Source organism: Ictalurus furcatus, chromosome 3, assembly GCF_023375685.1.
Source record: "Ictalurus furcatus strain D&B chromosome 3, Billie_1.0, whole genome shotgun sequence".
NCBI lineage: Eukaryota > Metazoa > Chordata > Actinopteri > Siluriformes > Ictaluridae > Ictalurus > Ictalurus furcatus.
This window is the reverse complement of record NC_071257.1, coordinates 31,753,088-31,774,975: the sequence shown is the minus strand read 5'-3', so window position 1 is coordinate 31,774,975 and position 21,888 is coordinate 31,753,088. Positions and strand designations below refer to the sequence as shown.

Sequence of the window (21,888 nt, the reverse complement as noted above, 5' to 3'; positions counted from 1 at the left end):
TGTGGTTAGATCAGCTCAATTCTTAATTAGCTGTACCTCATAAGCTTGGATTTGAACTGACAGTTTGTGTTTGCCCTTTAGGACAAAGCCCAGCCTGAGACCCAGGCTGCTTCATTTGGAGATGTGCATTTTGATGCTACACTGGCATTAGATACTCCAGGAGGCCTTTCTCTTGCCCAACAGCCTGGATCAGATGGGTTCGCATTGTCCTCATCCCCCCTTTTCCAGGTCAGAAACTTGGACTTGCCTTTATATTTTCAAATCCAATGTAGCAATACTTATTGCCAGTCAGGTTTTGATGTGTTGTATTGTCTTTAGTGTGTTTGCTGATGTTAAATATCCTTTTTGGTTCTCTTTGACCTAGAACCACATTTTAAGTTGTGTACATAACAAGGAAAAAGAAAGTGATTAGCTTTCTGTTTATACTGATAATATACCAATGCTACAAATATCGTTTTATCTACCCATTTCTGTCTTATCTTAAAACGGAAGTGATAACAGTCAATATGAATGTTTGATATATGCTTAATGAATATTTAGCTAAAACATAGGTGATATTAATTTGCAGTTGCTCATTTATGTATCAAATGAAATTAAATAAATCTTTTCTTGCTGCCATATTACCGGAAAAATGCATATAATACATAAAATGTCATATATTTTAGGTTGCGGCTGGTCGTGAGTGGTTCATCCACACTATATATACCGTCCGCTCCAGAGAGAATGCTATCCGTGGCATTGGTAAGAGAAGCCTGGAGTACCATCATGGCATTTCATCTGTCCTTCCAAATTCTGGTGCTATGACCCGGAACCGGCGGGCTGTGCCTGACCCAGAGGCCTTGGACATTGGTGTGGAGAACAGCCGTGGCACTAATATCCAGCACATTGCCCTGGACCGCTCTGACCGGCTCAGAGTGAGCCAGCGGCAGCCTTGGGGCCGTGAAACTTACATAGAGCGCCCCCTAGTAGAGGGGAGCCTGGGTAAAGAACCTGCCACTGACTCCATTCTACCTGTTGGCAGCCCCACACTGTTGGGAATTGCTGGACTAATCCTCCTATTGTGTCTAGTGGTAATTCTAGTGGTTGTATTACTAAGGTGTAAGAGGAAAGAGAAAAAAGATCCGCCATACTCTACTTCTTCTTGCTCCGCCTATGGCAATGGCAGCAATAGCAGAGGGACTGCAGGAATGAGATACAGTGGGGACAGTTCTGAGGTTTAGACATCAGCTACAAGGCCTTCCTTGGTCCTTCATATGGTTTGACCTGCCTGTCATGAGTGTGCCTTCACCCCATGAGCATTTAACTGAAAGAAGAGGACATGTTAGATTCAGAATGAAGAAACAGCACAAAAGAAGCAAATTCTTGGATCTTACACTTCACCATTGACTTTGCTTTCCTTTTCAATATACACTCCTAGGCTTATCCCACCTTAACCCCAAGGCTTGCCTTCAAATGTCAGATTTCCAAAACATCAAATGATTGGACAAATCGTGTTCAAAAGAAATTGCTCATAGTGCTGATATGAGTAAACATGTGCATTGCAGGATATTTTACCCTGTCAGTAAGTTCTCACGTCCTGGTGCTTTTCACCTGGTTTACCAGGTTCTATTACATTACACAAAGCCCAAAAGGGAAATCCCATCTGAACAACAATTTCCAAAAAAAAAAAATGTCAGTGTAAAACTGTCAAAGTATAAACGCAAACATGGCAGCCTTTTTGTACTGAAACATATGTCAAATCCCAGTATTAGTTTAGGCAGGAATAAGGATAGGGTCAGCAGGATTTTGACCTGTACTAAGAATATGATCTTGGTCAGGATTGTGAGTAAGGTTGTTTTTTTGTTTTTTCTCCCACATTTACTGTAGGCTCCTTGTGTTAAGTTTAATCTGTAAAACATTGTTTTGAATGCGTGTCAGGTGTGTTTGTGATAGACATAGATGTAGGAAAGCTGGCTTGTTCAAACATTTATGTGAGAAAAAAAAAAGTATGTATATTTGTAGTATACCAGTGTTCCCAGGTCAACACACCAATTATTGTGGTGCTATGTAAAGAGATTTCGAGGTTTCATTTTGATTAGAGAGTATTCAGACTCTGTTTTTATATGTTTCAGGATGTGTTAAATGTGGCTGAGAATTACACAGACGTGAGTGTAAGGCTTACCCTGTGTATGTAAGTAAGTACTTATACGCTGCCAAATAGGCAATGCCAACAGAACGTATTATTACATCCTGATATAACTTGAAACGTTGATTGTAACAGGTTAAAATGATTAAAGACTTATATCATGTCCATATTCAAGTGTCATTATGATTTATATAGTCTCAATTTGTGATGTCACTTCCAATTTATTGTTTAATGTATTAAAATTTTATTTCCAAACACAAAGTTGTTTTTCTTATTGCCACAAAAAATAAAAAATAAAAAAAAATTTAAAAAATAAAAATAAGTACTGCACATATTCACAAACAAACTGGGCATATCTTTGTAAGTTACTTTGGCTCATCTAAGTAAGATACACTCTGAATTGCAACCATGTTGAACAACTATGGGAGATTTGGTAGTGACGTGTTAGTTCCTGTTATCACTTACTGTACAGTACAGACCCCTGAGTGAGATATATAACTCTGAATTTATATCACTCATGCCTCCTGGTTGTAAAAACATAGCAGGAGTCTATATTGATTTTTTAAAAGAAAGGCAGAATTTATTTATCTTAAATGTTGTTTTGTGCTGTTGGGTGTCAGAATCAGAAAAGTGTTAACACATAAACACATTCATTTTTACTGTGTACTTCTGAATCAAACACCTTTCCAAGCCAACAGAAGATGGTTTGGGATGCAGGCAAGAATTTAAGGACTAAGAATTTAACAGGCTCAGCCGAATAGAACTCCCTGTCTTTTGAATAACAGTTAATAAGCAATATAATATTAATAAGCTAATTTCTGTCTGATTCCTAAATAATATTTTGATGGATTCTTCAGTCAGATTATAACAAAGTAGGGACAGTCTGCTTGGCTACTCAGGCCTTTTGCACGCAGGTTGCGTGCACAACTCTTTTTGTTTGCAAACACGTTAGAGGTCTATAGACGTGATAAACAGTTAGTCCACCACCAACTTCTCCCTCGCTCGCTCTTTCTCTCAAAAATCAGTGCATTTTACAGAGGAACCATAAAGCATAAACTCCTCTGTCCTGAAGCTTTTCCTATGCTAGGGCACTTTGCAAGTCACTGTGACTGTTACAATGCACTAACAGTTGAGACTTCTTCCATAAATGTTGCATAAATGTCCCCTAACTTATCAGCGATTATGTTTTTTCTCCCTAGAACAATACTTTTAAAAAATCACAACAAAAACCCATCTGTTTATTATTACTCTTAGATTACGTAGCACGTCAATCATACAAGTGGTAGCTACTGTCCAAACCGTGCAGTTATACAAAAATAACGCACACCTTGTGACCAATCAGATTCCAGAATTCAACCATGCTGCAATATAAATGCACATAATGCCTGAAAAGAGTTAGGCCCATGTGCATTAACACTTGTAACATTATATAATTATTTAACATTCATCTGAAAATAAATAAACCTTTGTTAATGACCATTTAACCAAACTGTATTGATAATTGGGCTCAATTAGACTATAAACACCCAGGGTTGATTACAGACAGCACTGTTGAATTTAACATTGCTTAAATAGAACCTTTGCAGCAATGTGAAGGAGGCTAAAAGGTCTCAACAAGAAGCATACTATGCCACAATCCAAAAAAATTCCAGAAGGGATAAGAAAGAAATGGTCAGGAAGGCTATATCTAGGGTTCTGGGACTTGAGAAAACTTGGAACAGTGGTGCAGAGAAACAGGTTCCAGAAGTGGCCTGTCTACCTCCAAAAGTACATCAACAATTCATCCAGGAACTTACAATAGAACCCAGATGAACATCAACAAGCTTCATGCCTGGCTCACTTCAGATAAGTTCAGTGTTCATGGACAGTTGCAAGGTGAACATGAAGGTGAAAGTGGAATATTTGGAAGACTTGGATCCTGTTAAATCTGGCATAAAACTAACACGGCATTTCACAGTAAGAACATCTATCAACAGTCAAACATGGTGGTTGAAGTGTGATGGTGTGGTGATATTTTGTTGCTTCATTATTATTCAATAATAATAATAATAATAATAATAATAATAATAATAATAATAATAATAAATACATACAATCTCCCAAAACCATGTGGAAAGATATGTTGGGCACAAAAAAGAAAACACAGTACATCACCAAAATAGCACCATTCCCTCAGGGAAGCATGGGGGTGGTAGCATCATTCTTTGGGGCTATTTTTCTTCAACTTTAACTGGGGCTTTAATCAGGGTTTGGGGAATGATGAATAGCTCCAAATACGAGTCATACTAGCACAAACCCTGCTAAAACACTTAAGATAAAGAGGAATTTCACCTTTCAGCATGATAATGACCCAAAGCAAACCTCCAGATCAACAAAGGAATGGCTTCATCAAAACAAGTCCAAGGTTTTGGAAAGACTCCCCCCCCCCCCCCCAAAAAAAAGAAAAAATAATAATGCTGTGATACTTAGTTGCTTCAACTAAGTTATTTGTTTAGGGGTGTACACACTTACGCACACATCTTATTATACATTTTAGTTTTTCTCCTAAAATTATTTATTCTTTTTTCATTAATTAATAGGTAACATTTTCGCAGTAAAGGTAGAAAAGGTTCTGGCACGATTTATCTTGGTTGATTTTTTTTACATTACAAAATCCTACCATTTTAACAGGGGTGTGTAGACTTTTTTATATCCACTGTAGCTGTACATATATGTACACGCCCCAGAGAAGAAGATCAGAGCGTTTTTTTGGGGTTCACACCCACACGTTAAACGCGGGTGACGCACTGAATGAAAGTGCAAATTCACTCCCTGACAATAGGTGGTGCCTATTGAAAGGCAGAAATACCCCGGTACACAAGGTGGCGCTGCACAACTTTCCGTTTCTGACACCCGCTTATCATGGAGAAGAAGAAGCCGTTCACACACTTTTTTGCAAACCCGCTAAAGCACGTCTGCGCTTTTGTGAAATGTAATGTCTGTGGTGATTTGGTCACTGCAACAAATACTTCTTTAAAGCTAAATCCTTAAAGTTCTCACTTTAAACAATATACTCTTTTTAAATAAGTAATGATTTGAATTATATCAAAGTCACAGCAATAGCATTCACATCTTATGTCACATACTTATGGGAAGACCCAGATTATAATTTTTTCTTTAAAGACATTTTTTTTTTGTTGTGGGGGGGGGCAGGGGGTATAGGCGACTTATAAGACAACTTTTGTTGTGCCCAAACATGTTAATGTTCCTGCAAATTGATGTGAAGTGTTGACTATGAATAGTTTTTTTGTGGTCAATATGATAATACAACGACGATCATGATGACCACGATCCCCGGCTACCCATCATCGCTGCTCCCTCTGTGGATGTTTTCCTCCTTTCTGAGCCCTGCTGCACAGCTCTCTCCTCAAGACCAGTCTCAGCTGGGACGATGGATCACCAGCCGCCATCAGCACTCCCTGCACTCCCTTCACAACGCTCCTGCACGCTTCCCCTTTTCTATTTTTGTGTTTTTTGTGAATAGTTTAATAAACCTGGCAATAATTCCGCTCCAAAGTGTCTACCTGTTTTTCCTGTTCCATCATTAAAGATGTACATACTTTCCATATTAGTTTGTGTGTGCAATTGTAAATGATACATTTGAAAAGACTTTAAGGTTTTCTCAGTGTCAATAAAGTTACAGATTTACTTTCTACAGCTTGTCAGCTCAGGATAATAGTAAAACAGATTAAGATCATTGAAACTGAAATACTTTTTAATTAAAGAGATGGTTTCTAATCATCTTTATATGCTCTTTGATTTGGTTATGAAATAAATATTGTTACTAAATATGAATTACTTACAGAATTACTGCTGGATGTGATGTACATAGTTCGAATGGTGCTTTATTTTGTGTGTGTGTGTGTGTATGTATATATATATATATATATTAAAAAACACTACTTTTTTTTTGGGGGGGGGGCGGGGGTTAAGCAATCAGTATGGTTGTTGAGATTAATATTTAAATGCTGTTTTCCCTCTTTAAATTGCTAGAAATTCTGGTTGAGATATGTGCAAAAAATATTTCAGTTCAGGAAGGTCTGTAGTTTTCTCAACTATATGTAGTACAAAATGTGATTAGATATGTTTAGAGATCTTATGACACTAATTTTCATGTTTCCTTATAGGAGTGGCATGCATAACCTGTTCTGACACATAAGTACTGCCCAAAACACAAACACTAAGACATTTTCACTACTACAGACAGTAGGTACACTGCATTCATCTGAAGACTAAAGCCTTAAGGTACAATTTAAGATAAAATAAGATAATAATATATTACTCCCAGGCAGCAGTGCGGTATTTTCACTAATGTTTTATTCATGTAATTAATTAAGAAATATAGAAATATATAGAAAGCAATAAAACTAAGTTTGTATTGGAGGTCGTTTATGTCAAGGTTTATTTTTTTTTCCCTTCACAGTTTTGATGATGATAACCACAAATCTGCTGATCAAGTCATTGACCTGTTTATACCTCACAATATTTCTCATGACAAGTCAGACTCTGGCCTTTCTGTCTTTGTCGCCAAAATCCAAGACACATCAGGACATAACCCGTAATGCAATTTTACAGACAACAGTCGATGTCTGCAGATCACGAGCACTCCAGGATGGAAAACATTTTGTTTTGGTGAGCAAAATTCTTATATCTATTGAAATATGAAGTTATTTCTCATTTTAAGTATGTGTTTTAACATTATACTGTGTGTGCCTTTCTTATTGCAGCCAGACGCACTGACAGTAGCATCAGTGGCAAAAGCTTGTTCCTCTTCTGATTCAGCCAAAGATTTACAAATCAGCATCAATGATATAAATCAATACAATGCTTTGGTCGATGTTGAGTATCCCTTCATTGGACGTTACCATTTCAACAACGAGGAGTTTTGGGCAGGACAGGATCTTATTACTGCAGGAGTTTCTGCTGTTAAAAACCATGCAAAGCAGCAGAACTATCAAGCTGCCAGAGCGATGCTTGGTAAAACTTTACACACTTTGCAGGTAGCACCATGTTACTGTAGAATTGTGGTATTGAGATGACGATATATTAAGCATTTTAAAATAAATTTAAATACGCTATACTACATTGCTATTATATTTAAAGAGGTGTCCTGGTTTAATAGGACACTTGTTGCTTTAATTTAAAATCTCTCTCTCTCTCTCTCTCTCTCTCTCTCTCTCTCTCTCTCTCTCTCTCTCTATATATATATATATATATATATATATATATATATAAAGCCGGTTTTGTGACATTGTCCATTGTTAAAAGCTCTATACAAATCAAATTTAATTGTATTAAGCAAAATACAAGGTCTAATTCTGACCCTGGCTTCATGTCTTTCTCTAAGGATTTCTACAGCCATAGTGACTGGATTGAACTGGGAAATAGAAAATCTTACACCAACCTGATTAAACCAGATACCCTAATTAGCAACATAGCAGGTAAATGAACACAGTGTGACTATCTAGGTGTTTCTCTACATGTGTGTTTACCTGTTTTTCCTGTTGCATCACTAAAGATGCACCTTAAAGTTTGGAAACGGAAAAAATATGTAATCCTGATTGGGTAATCTTGTTTCTCACCATAGCAGCTGTTAGTCAACACACAAATGTGACTAATCATATTTGTGACGTTTTTGATGTTATACATGTGTGACACTTATTTAGTGATCTGCACTACACGTGTTATATTAATCATTTTGCAACCATCATTAAATTTGCCTTTGTACCAGTTGCCAAAACACAGCAGCTTGTCAAACTGGTTGACCATCCTTTGCTTATAGAACATACCGTTTCTGAATTACTGCCACTAATGCTACACCCTGGACAATTCATTTTAAGAAACTGATTTTAAGTAGTGATCAATTTTGTCAACTAATTAGGAGTCAAGAATTACTACCTAGCAAACATGGTCTACCACACTGATCAGCTTGGCATGTGTTTTAGTGGTTGGACTTCTGAGCAGGGCACAGGCAAATCTAACTTGGTCAGTCACCAAAAATCATGGTGTACCTGTAAACTGACAAGTGACAAAACCAACATAAATTGACTCACCAGTACAGTTTCAGTGCTCCTTGGCAGAGATTCTCACACCCTGTGACAGGGTCAAGATAAAATTTTACGGGTTACATAGTGATTTAATGTAGCATCTAACCCTAACCCTACCAACGTGAAGTGGTATCTCAGTGGTTAAGATGTTGGTTAAGCTGTTGGACTATTGATCAGAAGGTTGTGAGTTCAAATCCCAGCACTGCCATGCTGTTACCACTGGAGCCCTTGAGCAAGGCCCATAATCCACAACTGCTCAGTTGAAAAAATAAGATAAATGTAAGTCGCTCTGGATAAGGGCATCTGAAAAAATGCTGTAAATGTACCAAATGACTACAATTTTGTAGATAGGAGTAGAGCTTATATTAGACTTCATTCCAAACAATGGAAACTCTGTATTGTATTTGTTCAGTGTATTCCTGGCTAAGCTTAAGGTATCTTAATGTACACTGGCCCATCATGTGAAAATGAATCTAAGTTGTGAGCAAGAGAATATAAAGTCAATGATGTTGAAACAAAAGCAAAGCAGATCTGATTTGATACAACATAAGTTTCTTTTCTGTTTTGCCAGATTCAGAAACATGCAGGAGTTGTTATGGAGATGGCTGCTCAGGAAACATCTTGGAGGCGGTCATTACAGAGCAGAAATTAACATCAGGATACTTTGGCCCATCCAAACCAAATGGTAATGCTTTAAAAATGTAGGACATAAGACATAAGTCATGTAAATTATATATATATATATATATATATATATATATATATATATATATATATATATATATATATATATATATATAGGGTGCCAATATTAGTGGAGGGCACTGCACCAATTTTATCCACTATATTTACATTTTCGTGTCATCTTTAGGAAAGTGTAGTCATGGAGGAGAAGCTGATCTATCAAGTTGGGGGCAAGGTGGCATAAATAAGGATACCCCAACCTCCAGCCATGGTCACCTACATGAAGAAGCAGCATTGGTAGCCACTAATGCTACCACAGAACTACTGGATGACATTAGAGCAGCACTTGGAGATTCTGATTTTCTTCGGTATCAAAGGAAAAATTTTACTAAAGAGAGGAAGTCTCTCACTAAAATAAGAATTAATCATGAATGATAGTGTTAATAGAGTTAATAATGAATAGAGTAGAGTTAATAATGAATTATATGAATAATAGCACACACATACATACTGATATGTGCTGAACTTGCTTACTTAGTAGGTATAGGTGTGCCATGTCCATTTGCTTCTTCAGGTGATATTTCCCTTTCCCACCTGTTATTGAGAATACTTTGATGATTCTTCAAAAATTATGTTAAAGGTGTCGGGGTTTATTACACATTTTAAAGTCATGTTTGCAGTCGTTACGGTCGTTGCAGTCGTTATGGTAGTTACTACCTCTGCCTCCTCTTTAGCAGCAAATCCAAGCTAGACTGCTCAGTAGTACAGTTATGTGCTTGTTTTATATTCCTCAGACTGTTGGGACTAGGCAAGACGTCAGCACTGTGTTTTGTTATAGACACCACTAGCAGCATGTCTGATGACATTGCCAAGCTCAGAAAAGTGACTTCAGCTATCATTAACAGTAAAAAAGGCACTGCAGTTCAACCATTACAATACATCCTGGTGACATTTAATGACCCAGGTAAGTTTGATTCCTGGAGCGCTGCTTGTTTATAGAATGTTAATTTTAAACAGGATGCCATATTGCTATAATATGCTGCATGTGATTACATACATATTAAATACATAATCTAGAGTTTCTTCTAATTTGAACAGGGAACAAAATGTTGCAATGTACAATGCGAATCTTCATCTGCACCTTGGATGATAACATGACCATTACAAAGTGCTGACAGTGGAGATCTCCTTACAAACAACATGGCCATATGAACGATTATTTAAAAAAAAAAAAAAAAAAGTTAAATAATAAAATACATTTGTTGTTAGTCTTAGATTATGTGGAATATCTGCAGTACAAGTCCCTATGTAAGCTGCTACTAAAGAAACAATAACATGTTAAAATGAGCACATTAACATAAATGTATGATTTCATTTGCAACCTGAACTACTGTCAGGGCTGTCAAAAGTGTCCAAATTGTCAAACTAGTGAAAATTAAACACCTAAGATAACATAGTGTTTCTGATATCAGAAATTAATGGAAAAGATGAAGAAACTTGAAAACACCTCAGAAAACATATGTGGAATGTTGCCTCCTCTGTACTTACACTCTTTCAGATTATGGCCCACTTACAAGAACAGTGGATCCTAAGGTGTTTCAAGACGAAATCAATGCACTTATACCTGATGGTGGAGGAGATGATCCTGAAATGTGTCTCTCAGGACTCCAGGTATGAGACAGTAAATCGTTAGGCTGCAGCATTTCTAAAAACATATATTCAATAGAGACGTCATATCATTTGAAAAAAAAGAAAAGAAAAAAAATCTAAATCAAAAATAAGCCTAGGCAAAAATCAACTTTTTAAAGTTTGGTCGTTTACATTTTAAGTTAAGTCTTTTTATTTATTTATTTTTAAAGTTATTCAAATAAAGATGTGATATCATTTGTAGAAAAAAAAAAAAAAAAAAAAAAAAAAAAACATCACTTACTTCAATATCAAAATTAGGCAATATCTATGATTTTTATTTTGCCTAGGCAGTATCAACTTTTATTCAAGTTGCTTTTTTCAATAGTCTATCAGTTTGTCCGTAAGTGAGTCAGTCACTCACTCAATTTGAAGTCAGTCAATCAGTCACTCAGTTGGTTAATCAGTCAGTTAACCATTTAGTCAATCAGTCCATCAGTCTGTAAATAAAAACAACCAATTTAAAAAAAAAAAAAAGTTAGCTGTTTTTATTTAAAGTTAAGTCTTTTTACTGAAAGTTGACTAATGTTTAAGGTGTCTGTTGACATTTTTAAAATTTAAATTGTATTAGAGCTGATTTTTTTAAGTTGAATTATTAATAGACTTTTTAAAAAGTTGACATTTTTATTTTTATTTAAGATTGATGTCTTTTTTAAACATTGACTTCTTTTGTTAAGTTTTTTTTTTTTTTTTTTTCCTTTGCATATCTAGAGCTTCAGGCAACAACAGAATTGAGCACTTAGGCTTGTAGTCTGAATATAGTGTAAGTTCAGTGATAGCCACCTATGTGCAGGTGTATACATCCGTATAGATAGACATGGTATAGTAGTCACTTAGTCCTCTCAGGGTATGCCCACGCATGCATGTTTCAACAATGGAATGATTAGCCACTCAGTCAATCACTCAGTTAATCAGTAAGTCAGTCAGTGAGTCACTCTGGTTACTATGTCACTCAGTCAGTCGGTAAGTCAGTCATTCAGGTGGTCAGTTGCTCAGTCAGCCACTCACTCATTCATTTATTTTGTCAGTAAGTCAGTGCATCAGTCACCCAGTCAGTTAAACAATCAGTCATTTAGTCAGTAAGACATTGAGTCACTTATTTTGTCGCTCACCACAAATGACCTCTTTAGTAAGATTTATCTTCATTGTTACTCGTATGCTTGTAATTAATCAGTGAATACTTTTTTTCCAGCTCGCCCTCACTGGATCTCCAGTGCAGACTGAGATTTTTGTTTTCACAGATGCTGATGCAAAAGATAAACAGTTGAAAAATGCTGTGCAAGCACTGATTGAGACAAAAAAATCTGTAGTGAGTACATGCAAATCATCATAAACACACAACCAAACTACTGATACTGTTATATAGAAATCTTCAAACTTTAAACCATACTGGTCATTTATTTTTAATCCAGCCTTCACTGTGGCACATCTACATCAATATGATTAAATCTTCTTCCTTTCTTACTGTGAAGGTTACCTTCATACTAACTAGATCCACTAGTTCTCCAAGTGCCACGCCCTTATATAGCCAACAGCAAGTTTCTCCTCAGCTTGTCGATATACAGCTCTACCAGGACCTGGCTCAGGCCTCTGGGGGCTATGTAATTGAAGTCACCAACATGAACCAAGCTTCTAACACCATTGAGGCTACCTCCAACTCTACAATGGTAATTAAAGACCTACTTTGATAGTTAAATCATGTTACCTCATATGGTTACATTTCAGTTACATTTCATTTAGGATGTATTCCTGGGATAGGCTCCAGGGCCACTGTGACCCTGAAAAGGATATAGCACTTACTTATGAATGAAAGAATGGCGTGCTTTGGTAATGTTTATCTTTCAATTATTTTACTTGAACACTTTTCTTCTTCTTCAGGTCACTCTATTTCAAACTATAAGAAACCCAGCAAAATATGAAACCTTCCCAGTCTTTGTGGATTTTTCTGTGCAAAACCTGATAATTTACATCACAGGCAACTCTACAGATTACACCATCACTAGTCCCACAGGTGAGTAGACTGGGAAATTAACCAATGAACCCTCATTCTGAGAAACCACTCATGTAACATCAACTTTATACAACACCGTGCTAAATTTTTATAATAATGCTATGATCTAACCCAGGAGTCTCAAAGAACTCCCCCATACTGCAAAGCAGTGAGACTTCATGGCCTATTCAGGGTTTTGCTAACCTTGACATTGTGCAGCCAAATGAATTAGAGCAGGCTGGACTCTGGCACTTCAGTATTAACTCAACACAGCCCTACACCATCAAAGTTGTCGGTAAAATCAGTTCTCTTTGTGGAACATTTCTGCTTAGATGTGAATAAATAAATGCCAGAAATTAATTTTGTTAATGATTATTTTTATTCACTATCCAGGTCAAAGTGAGATTGACTTCCTTTACAACTTTGTACAACTTTTCCAAGGGCTTCATTCAAGCTATGCTGTATTAAACTGCAGACCTATAGCAAGTAAGTGAACACCTTTTCTTAAATGATAATCAGTTAAGTCAAGTAAAAATTTTCCCAGATGTTTCTACTTTTCCCTTTAAAATGGCAGTGGTAGCATAGCAGTTAACTTGTTGGACTTCTGCTAGGAAGGTCATGAATTCAAATCCCAGCACTGCCAAGCTGCCACTGATGGGCCCTTGATCAAGGCCCTTAACTCTGGACTGATCAGTTGAGATATGAGATATGAACACTTCATGAATGCCATTTCTTCATGATCTTCTGAAGTTACATCAGTTACACATTCTTTTCACACCACAAGAGGGACCCCTGTGAATGCATGATACTTAATCCTCTTTTCCAAATGATAGTAAAGTGTTTTTTGTTTTTTTTTGAGTATATATTTTAAAAATATCTAAAAGTGTCCCAACATTAGACCTTTTTAAATCAACACTAAATGCTTGCCCATTTGATCAAGCTTTCAGTTATAAAGCACTCTTGTTAGATCACAGTGATATTACTTCATTACTGTTCAATCTTTTATCTAATTTCTGTAGTACCTTACACTTTTTTGGTCAAGTTTACAGGTTGCATGTCAAAAAATTTGAATATCGAGGAAAAGTTATTTTTTTTCTATAATTTTATTCAAAAAGTGGAACTTTCATATGTTCTAAATTCATTACAAAAAGTGAAATATTTCAAGCTTTTTTTTAATCTTTAACATATTAGAATAAAGAATTTATAATACAGAAATATCGACCTTCTGAAAAGTATGTTTTCAAATTTATGCACTTGATGCTCAGTCGGGGCTTTAATCCTTTTGCACGAATTACTACGAATCGGCCTGTGGCACTGCTGAGGTGTTCTGGAAGCCCAGGATGCTTTGATAGCGGCCTTCAGCTCGTCTGTATTGTTGGGTCTGGTGTCTCTCGTAGATTCTCTATGGGGTTCGGGTCAGGCGAGTCGGCTGTCCAATCAAGCACAGTAATACCATGGTCAGCAAATCAGTTAATAATAGTGGGCACTGTGGGCAGGTGCCAAGTCCTGCTGGAAAAGGAAATCAGCATCTCCATAAAGCTTATCAGCAGATGGAAGCATGAAGTGCTCTAAAATCTCCTGGTAGACGCTGCATCGACTCTCGACTTGAGAAAACACAGTGGACCAACACCAGCAGATGACATGGCACCTCAAATCATCACTGACTGTGGAAACTTCACACTGGACTTCAAGCAACTTGGATTCTGTTCCTCTCCACTCTTCCTCCAGACTCTGGGACTTTGATTTTCAAATGAAATGCAAAATGTATTTTCATCTGTAAAGATGACTTTGGACCACTGACCAATGGTCCAGTTCTTTTTTCCTTAGCCCATGTAAGACGCTTATACATAAATGAACATACTTTTCAGAAGGTCGGCAAGATTACAACAACGAAAGGCTTGAAATATTTCACTTTATGTGCAATGAATCTAGAATATATGAAAGTTCCACTTTTTTAATTAAATTACTAAAAAAATTAACTTTTACATGGTATTCGATGTTTTTGAGATGCACCTGTATTCATTTGAATCTAACTTTTATATTGTTAATAAATTATATAATTTCAAGTTAATTGTTCTTCTATACTTTCTGTTTTATTTGTAAGAACTTTGCATTGTCTTGTGTATGAAATTGTGCTATTTAAATAAGCCTACCTTGCCTTCCCTTCATTTAGACGCCAATATCAGCCTGTTGCTGTCCATGGTCGGCGGGGACAATTTGAGACCTACAAAGGTGTCTGTGGTCAATGCATCAAGTTCAAACTATTTTCCAGGGAAACTAGTCAAGATAGGTAGTGGGCAATACTTGGTGAACTTCAGCAGCATCCCAGCAGGAGAGTTTACTATTCGTGTGGATGGAGAGGCCAGCTTCTTATCAAATGTCATCTTGAAATTTCAGAGACAGTCATCAACTCGGTTCCAAACATCAAAAGTGATTATTACTGTAAGTTTGAATACAAAGAAATCCCCACTCACCCCACATATATTATTATTATTATTATTATTATTATTATTATTATTATTATTTGAGTGCACCATTACAATTTGGTTTTCTTTTTCTTCTGTTCATGGAAATGAATCATTCAAAATTTACAATGGACTAAGAGACCAAAATAGTCATTTCCATCCAATAAATTATCAAATGAAATCAAGGCTGCAAAAAAAATTATTAGACTGATATAAATATACTTATTTTGACAGTGAACAGTGTATTTTCTTGATTCAACATTATTAATTTAATTAAATAGATAGACAGATAGATAGATAGATAGATAGATAGATAGATAGATAGATAGATAGATGGATAGATAGTTAGTTAGTTAGTCACGGTACCATAAACATATCTTCATATGTTCACGACGTATAAAGTATCGAAGTATCACGACACTAAATAACTCAAATCTACAAAATGAACCAAATTTGCAGAAATACATAGATATAAATGAAAACCCTATTGGAAAAACTCAAGAATAATCATGCCATTGGCAACAACAAATCAATGTGCCACATATTTCATCTATTGTTCATTAAAACAATTAAATCAATGAAATTGTCCTCAGACTAAGACTGAACAATTATATAAGGAATAAATCACTGAATTTGGAAATAACAGTTAAACATGAAACACAATCAAACAGGACATTTCAACCACATTTTTTTGTTGTTGTTGTTTTCAAGGATTATACAAGAGATAAAACATATTCATTCAAACATATTCTTTATTTCTTCTTTTTACATCACCAAAAAAATATTCTGGACTAAATGTCCATTTCCCAGGCATTGCTTCATCTTCACCATAACGTCAAGTTGAGTGACAGCAGCACCTCTGCCAACAACTTTCAATGGAAAATTGCTAAATGTTGTCAGATGACAGGCCTCCAGTTCAGTAATATTTTTGGGTTTGTGTGCTGCAACCGTCTTCTTCAAATCCCACCAGAGATTTTCTATAGGATTTAAGTCAGGTGACTGTGATGCCCCTCTAGATTCTTCCAGGAACACTTCTGCAACCAAGCCTTGGTGGAATTTGAGGTATACTTGGGATCATTGTCCTGCTGGAAGGTCCAATGATGCCCAAGCTTCAGCTTCCTCACAGACGGCATGACATTTTCTCCTAGGATTTCCTGATACATCAATGAATCCATCTTGCCTCCCCCACACTGCAAGTTTCCAGTGCCAGAGGATGCACAGCAGCCCCAGAGCATCACCGAGCCACCACCATGCTTGAGTGTGGACAGAGTGTTCTTCCTTCATTCTTCTTTCTCCAGACATACCGCTGATCCATTGTGCTGAAAAGTTCCACTTTTGTTTCATTGCTCCACAGAAAAGAATCCCAAAATTTCTGTGGCTTATTTTTATGATTTTGAGCCGACTTTTCGTGTGCTTTTGGGTCAGTAGTGGTGTATGTCTTGGAGTTCTGGCATGGAAACCTTCTCCGTTCAGTACGGACCTTACTGTGCTCACTGAAACCTCAGTGCCTGTTACCACCAAGTCTTGCTGCAGGACTTTTGCAGTCACGCGAGGGTTTTTCACAACCTGCCTTCTCAGAAATCTGTTTGCAGCCATTGCTAGCTTCCTTTTCTGCCCTGTCCAGGTATTTCATACAGTTTCTGACCCTAACCAGTTCAGGTTTTTGATGTGTTCCAGCTCAAGCACACCTAGTGCAACTAATAAAGCCCTTGATTAGTTGCATCAGGTGTGCTTAATGTAACACATTTTTTGCATATTTGTGCTGTTGTGAGAGATTCTATTCAGGGGGTTGAATAATTTTGAAACTGGAGGTCATTATAAATTGCATTTTCCGTTGAATTTGGGGAAATCACTTGAAGCATTTGTTGTGTTGAACTATTTCAATTGCTTTTGTTTGATTTGTTCATCGCAAACAGCTGAAAGTCTGTAAATTTTGGCAATAAACCTGATTTGCAATGGGGGTTGAATAATTTCGATTGCAACTGTAGATAGATAGATACATAGATAGATAGATAGACACATTCTGACTCCACCCCTATAGTAACAGAGAAAGATGATAAAACATTAGGTCCATCAGCATCAGCAGAACCATTGCTTGTGATGATCTGACAAAATTTGAAGTAGAAAAAAAAACCTGACAGATTTTGTTAAAATTCAAAATGGTTGACTACTTACATATTCATTACATCCAAGCATGTTCCAGGAAATCCAGAGAAAGAAGAATCATAATTTGATGTTAAACAGTTCAAAAGATTTATTAATTGAGGAATTATAGCACCCTCTACTGGTGAATTTAGACAGGTAAACTTCTTAAGTGCTTATCCCTTAATATCTTTTGGTAGACATTTTCTGCTCATGAAAACTGACCTGTCAAACTTGGGCTATAAGATCAAAACAGTAATTAATCAAGAGCTATCAGAGTTTTCTTTAAAAATGTACTTTCTTTCTAATTACCCTCAGGCTCCACCTTCTGAAAGAATTGAACCAGGAAAACAAGTCACTCTACCTTTCAGAGTGGCAACCGATGGCTCTGGAGGAAGATTTAATATCAGAGTCAGCAATGATCACAATTTTGACACTAGCTTTAACACATCCATAACTCTCGAGAGTGGGGGCAGTGCCAATGGCACAGTAACTCTGACTGCTCCTACAAATGCTTCCTTTGGAACTGAAGTCACTGTGACAATCCAGGCTGAAGCAGCTGATGGAAGCGACTTCAACTACGTTGTGTTGCGTCTTGCTGTTGATGCTCCGGTAATCACTTTACATTACATTCAATATTCCAGGATTCTTTCAAAGGATTTGTCAGTGCCTAAATGTAGTTTTTGAACAGTAGGACATTTAGGTTTCCAAGCTAACCATTACATTACACCTTTTTACCATCATTATTTCTGATTTGTGGCAGTCTGGGAAAACCCAGTGTATGTCCCTGTGGCTGAATTTTGGAAAACATCCAAAACATTTTGGACAAGATTTTTGACAAAATGTGTTTTTCTGTCTATATCTGTATATTTTCTGCTTATATTTCACCAACATAACAGAAATGTTTGATTTACTTTTTAACCTTACCTTGGCTATATTTCTAGAAAGACCACGTTGGCTACAAACACCATGGTAAAAACAATCAGTCTGCCTAAAGATGTCTAGAACCTTTCTAGCTAAGTGTGATTTCCTCACACAGTGATTGTCATGCTTTCATGATGTTTTTGGATAGTTACATGCCATGTCAAAATTGACACAAGCCGAATGAATTCTGTTTGTAATTTAATACTCCTGTCAAAATATCCTTACATTTTAAAATCTTTATTTCTTCATTTTTCAATTGAAGAATTTAAAATGCATATAATATAGGATTAGTATTTATTATTTAGCAAAAACTTGCAGATTTACTTCTATATATTTGCATGTATATGTCATCACTTCCATGTGTAGGGTTTTCACAGGCTGCCACACATGATACTCATTACAGACATGCCATTAAAAACAATTTGTGTAGAATCTCAACTGTTTTTTTTTTTCTTTAAGTCCAAAGATTTCATCCCTCCAATGTGTACGATAGTTAGCATAAATGCTGACTGTCCGGGCGACTGCAGAAACTCCTCATGGGACCTCACTGCCGAAGTGACTGGTGGATTTGGATCAAATATTCCGAGTGTGAGAGTCCTCCAGGGAAATGGCAAACTCATCATCACCAGCGTCCTCAATGACACGGGCATTGTCACTACAGTAGTCTACACCTCATCTTGCTGTTTCCCAGAGTTGGAACTGGTTGCTATAGATGAAGTGGGAAATGTCGTCACCTGCTTCAAATCTCCGAGCGCTATAGCTGCATCTATAATCCTCAATTCTGGTGTGGAATTTTTCTTGGTTTTGCCAGTTAAGCCTTTAAGCCTTTGGCTTAATATGGGAGTCTCACTTTATCAATTCATGCAGCTCTAAGAAAAAAAAAGAAAAAAAAAACTTAATTCATCTGATTTTGGTCAATATCTTCATATTTAAGATTACATATTACACATTATTCATGTATTATACAGTATGAGGAGAAAATGTATAAATGAAATACACAAACATCAATCTTCAATCAGCTATTTTGTCTTATAATCACTATAAATCAGCATGTTCTGTTTGTAACTAGAAGGAAATCCTACTTGCCTAATATACTCATTAACGTAAAACTAAACTCTGCTCAGAGTTTAAACTGTGAATGTAATACTGTTTAATAAATGTATGATATATTTATAATTATATATTTACAAATAATATTTAATAAATACTTTTTTAAACTAAGGAATGTAATATTTTTAATTGGAGGATCTGTTGTTATTTTATGTAATTAATTTAATGCACATAGACAACCTTATGAAAAATAATTTCCATGCCATTACTAATATAATATTCACTTTTACACTACATGTTTAAAATATGAGTAAAATTCTTGAATTACTGGGTAATGTCATGAACATACAAGGTAAAAATGTTTCCTGAGTCTTTTGCGATTACATTATAGTAGGCCTACATGCAACAAAGGTTTAAAAGGTTTCAGGATCTAGGATGGCATTTATCTTGTTTGCAGTTGTACAATGGATAAACAGTCTATTTTATTACCAAACTGTACTAAGAACATTTATTTTTTAATTCAACTTAATTACATGCCAGCACTTGAATTTACAGATTTATAGATTTACAGGTGATTATGAGGGAAGGATACATAATGGGTACAATATGTTTCCCCTCATTTTCTTGAATTTTCCTGTCCTTTGATTTGCGATGACATAAAATGTTTGCAAACACAGACTTCATTTGAAACTATCACAGCTCTGTTGACGTCCTGGATTGGATTGGTCAGAAGGTGTTGATTGAAACATGCACCACTTGTGTTTTATTCCTTGCTTAAATCCTTAGTTAATAATTATAACACAGTCCAAAACAAAAGATTTTCTAACAATTAATTTAGGTTATTTAGTGAAAAAATATTTAGATAAAATTCGGGTTAGATTCAAAATGAAGAAACAGAGTTTTGGATCCCACCCTTCACCACTGACTTTGCCTTCATTTTCAATATATGCTCCTAGGCTTACCCCAAGAGGCATGCTTTCATACAACAGATTTACAGAACATCGAATGATTGTAGAAGACGTGTTCAAAAGAAATTGCTCATAGTGCTGATATGAGTAAAGCCGTGCTTTGAAGGTTATTTTATCCTTATATAAAGTCCTGGCACTTTATCCCTTTTAACCTTATGTATAATATCACATAAATCTTAAAAGACAATAGTCCCCTGAGCAACAATTTCCAAAGAAAAATGTCAAAATCTAAATGCAACTACGACAGTCCTTTTGTACTTAACATTTTCTTGCATGAATTATGAAATCTTGATCACGGAGGTTTTTTTTTTTTTTTTTACCTTCATGTTACTTTAATATAAATTTTCAAAATGTTAATGACGTGTCCACTCCAGTGGACTGCATGAGTTCAAACGAAAGTCATGTGTAGTAATAGAATAATGAATATAACAGTCTATTATGTTAAAAATATGAAAATAAAATAGTTTAAAGCTGTAAACCAGTTTTATTGAACATAGCACCATCAAAAACTGAGCACTAGATATTAATAATGAACTTTTTTGCTCATAATTGAATAATAATAATGAGGTTTTTTTTATTTTTAAATAAACGTTAAATAAACGTGCTTCTTCAAACCTTTCAAAAAGTTTCTAAAGGTTCCATTATTATTATTATTATTATTATTATTATTATTATTATTATTATTATTATTATTTATTACTATTTATTACTATTTTATTTAGTTTTATTTATCTTAATTTCTTCAGTGTTTCTAAAATGTATTAGTTCATTAGATCTATTTAAAAGGGAAATTGGCAAAGCATCTGGGGCACAAAGCCACAACACTGCATGCAGATGTAATAGTTTTTTCTTGTGCAGGCAGCATCATGGCATTTTTGCATTCAGTGAGATGGGGATAGTGGCTTCCAGGGCCAAACCTGACTTCAAGGGGTGTCTTGGATACTGTTCTGCACTTCAATGTAAGTGGGGTTCCACTGGGTCTTCCTTTTTTTGTTTATCTGGATGGAACTTGCATTTATTAATGCCCTAGCTACAGTTGCCTTGAAATGTAGAAGATTCTTCTTTTCCAGTCACTGTTTGTTTTTGTGTCGATGAGGATACATTGCAACACATTGATCCATGAGATTTACTGTTCCCATGTATTGATTGTACAGCCTTACTGAAAGTGGCCTTGGAACGCCAACTGTCTTTTTGCCTTTGTTGCTCCATCTCTGGGCCAAATTAGGTGAGCAATGACCAGCACAGGATGAAGCCATGTGGATCAGTGAACCAGTTGAAGCCATGTGGATCAGTGAACACTGTCAATCAACAGTTCCTATAACAGATGGCACACAGAGCTAGGAGAATATTTGAAACTATTTTAAATAGTCCTAACATTCTTAACGGAATTGATGAAGCCCTTGAAAGAAACATACATAATCTATACCCCTTATCCTATTGCATCATGGCGAACCTGGAGCCCATCCCAGGGAGCATTGGGCACAAGGCGGGGTACACACACATTCACACACCCATTCATACACTATGGACACTTTGGACATGCCAATCAGCCTACCATGCATGTCTTTGGAATGGGGGAGGAAACCGGAGTACCTCGGGGAAACCCCTGAACCCCTATAATTCACCTAAATGTTTCACATTCCAGAAGTGGTAGTAGGTTCCTAGTGGCCAGACTGATGCACTACAGGTGATTTCTACACTCACAAGATGTCCACCTTCTTTAGCTTGCAAGAACCAGGTCTGTCGATGATTTAACTCAATGGCTGGA

The 21,888-nt window shown here is 36.2% G+C and overlaps 2 protein-coding genes across 2 annotated transcripts in view; both read left to right on the top strand.

Moving 5' to 3' along the window:
• The window catches only part of frem3 (Fras1 related extracellular matrix 3), a 41,341-nt gene extending 39,689 nt beyond the window's left edge, over positions 1-1,652 (top strand). Inside the window, exons 23-24 of the mRNA XM_053622071.1 lie at positions 82-228; positions 666-1,652. Coding sequence (XP_053478046.1) covers positions 82-228; positions 666-1,220 — 702 coding nt within the window. The 3' untranslated portion in view covers positions 1,221-1,652. The remainder of the gene's footprint in view (positions 1-81; positions 229-665) is intronic.
• Positions 1,653-6,203: 4,551 nt separating this feature from the next.
• LOC128605747 (von Willebrand factor A domain-containing protein 7-like) lies at positions 6,204-18,975 on the top strand. The gene is made up of 16 exons (XM_053621461.1): positions 6,204-6,409; positions 6,588-6,796; positions 6,892-7,164; positions 7,512-7,605; positions 8,783-8,896; positions 9,083-9,263; positions 9,690-9,859; positions 10,454-10,566; positions 11,774-11,890; positions 12,054-12,248; positions 12,460-12,592; positions 12,708-12,866; positions 12,965-13,057; positions 14,745-14,918; positions 17,303-17,790; positions 18,562-18,975. Exons 2-16 carry the CDS (start codon positions 6,593-6,595, stop codon positions 18,973-18,975), a joined length of 2,922 nt encoding a protein of 973 aa, XP_053477436.1. The 5' UTR covers positions 6,204-6,409; positions 6,588-6,592.
• Positions 18,976-21,888: the final 2,913 nt, after the last annotated feature.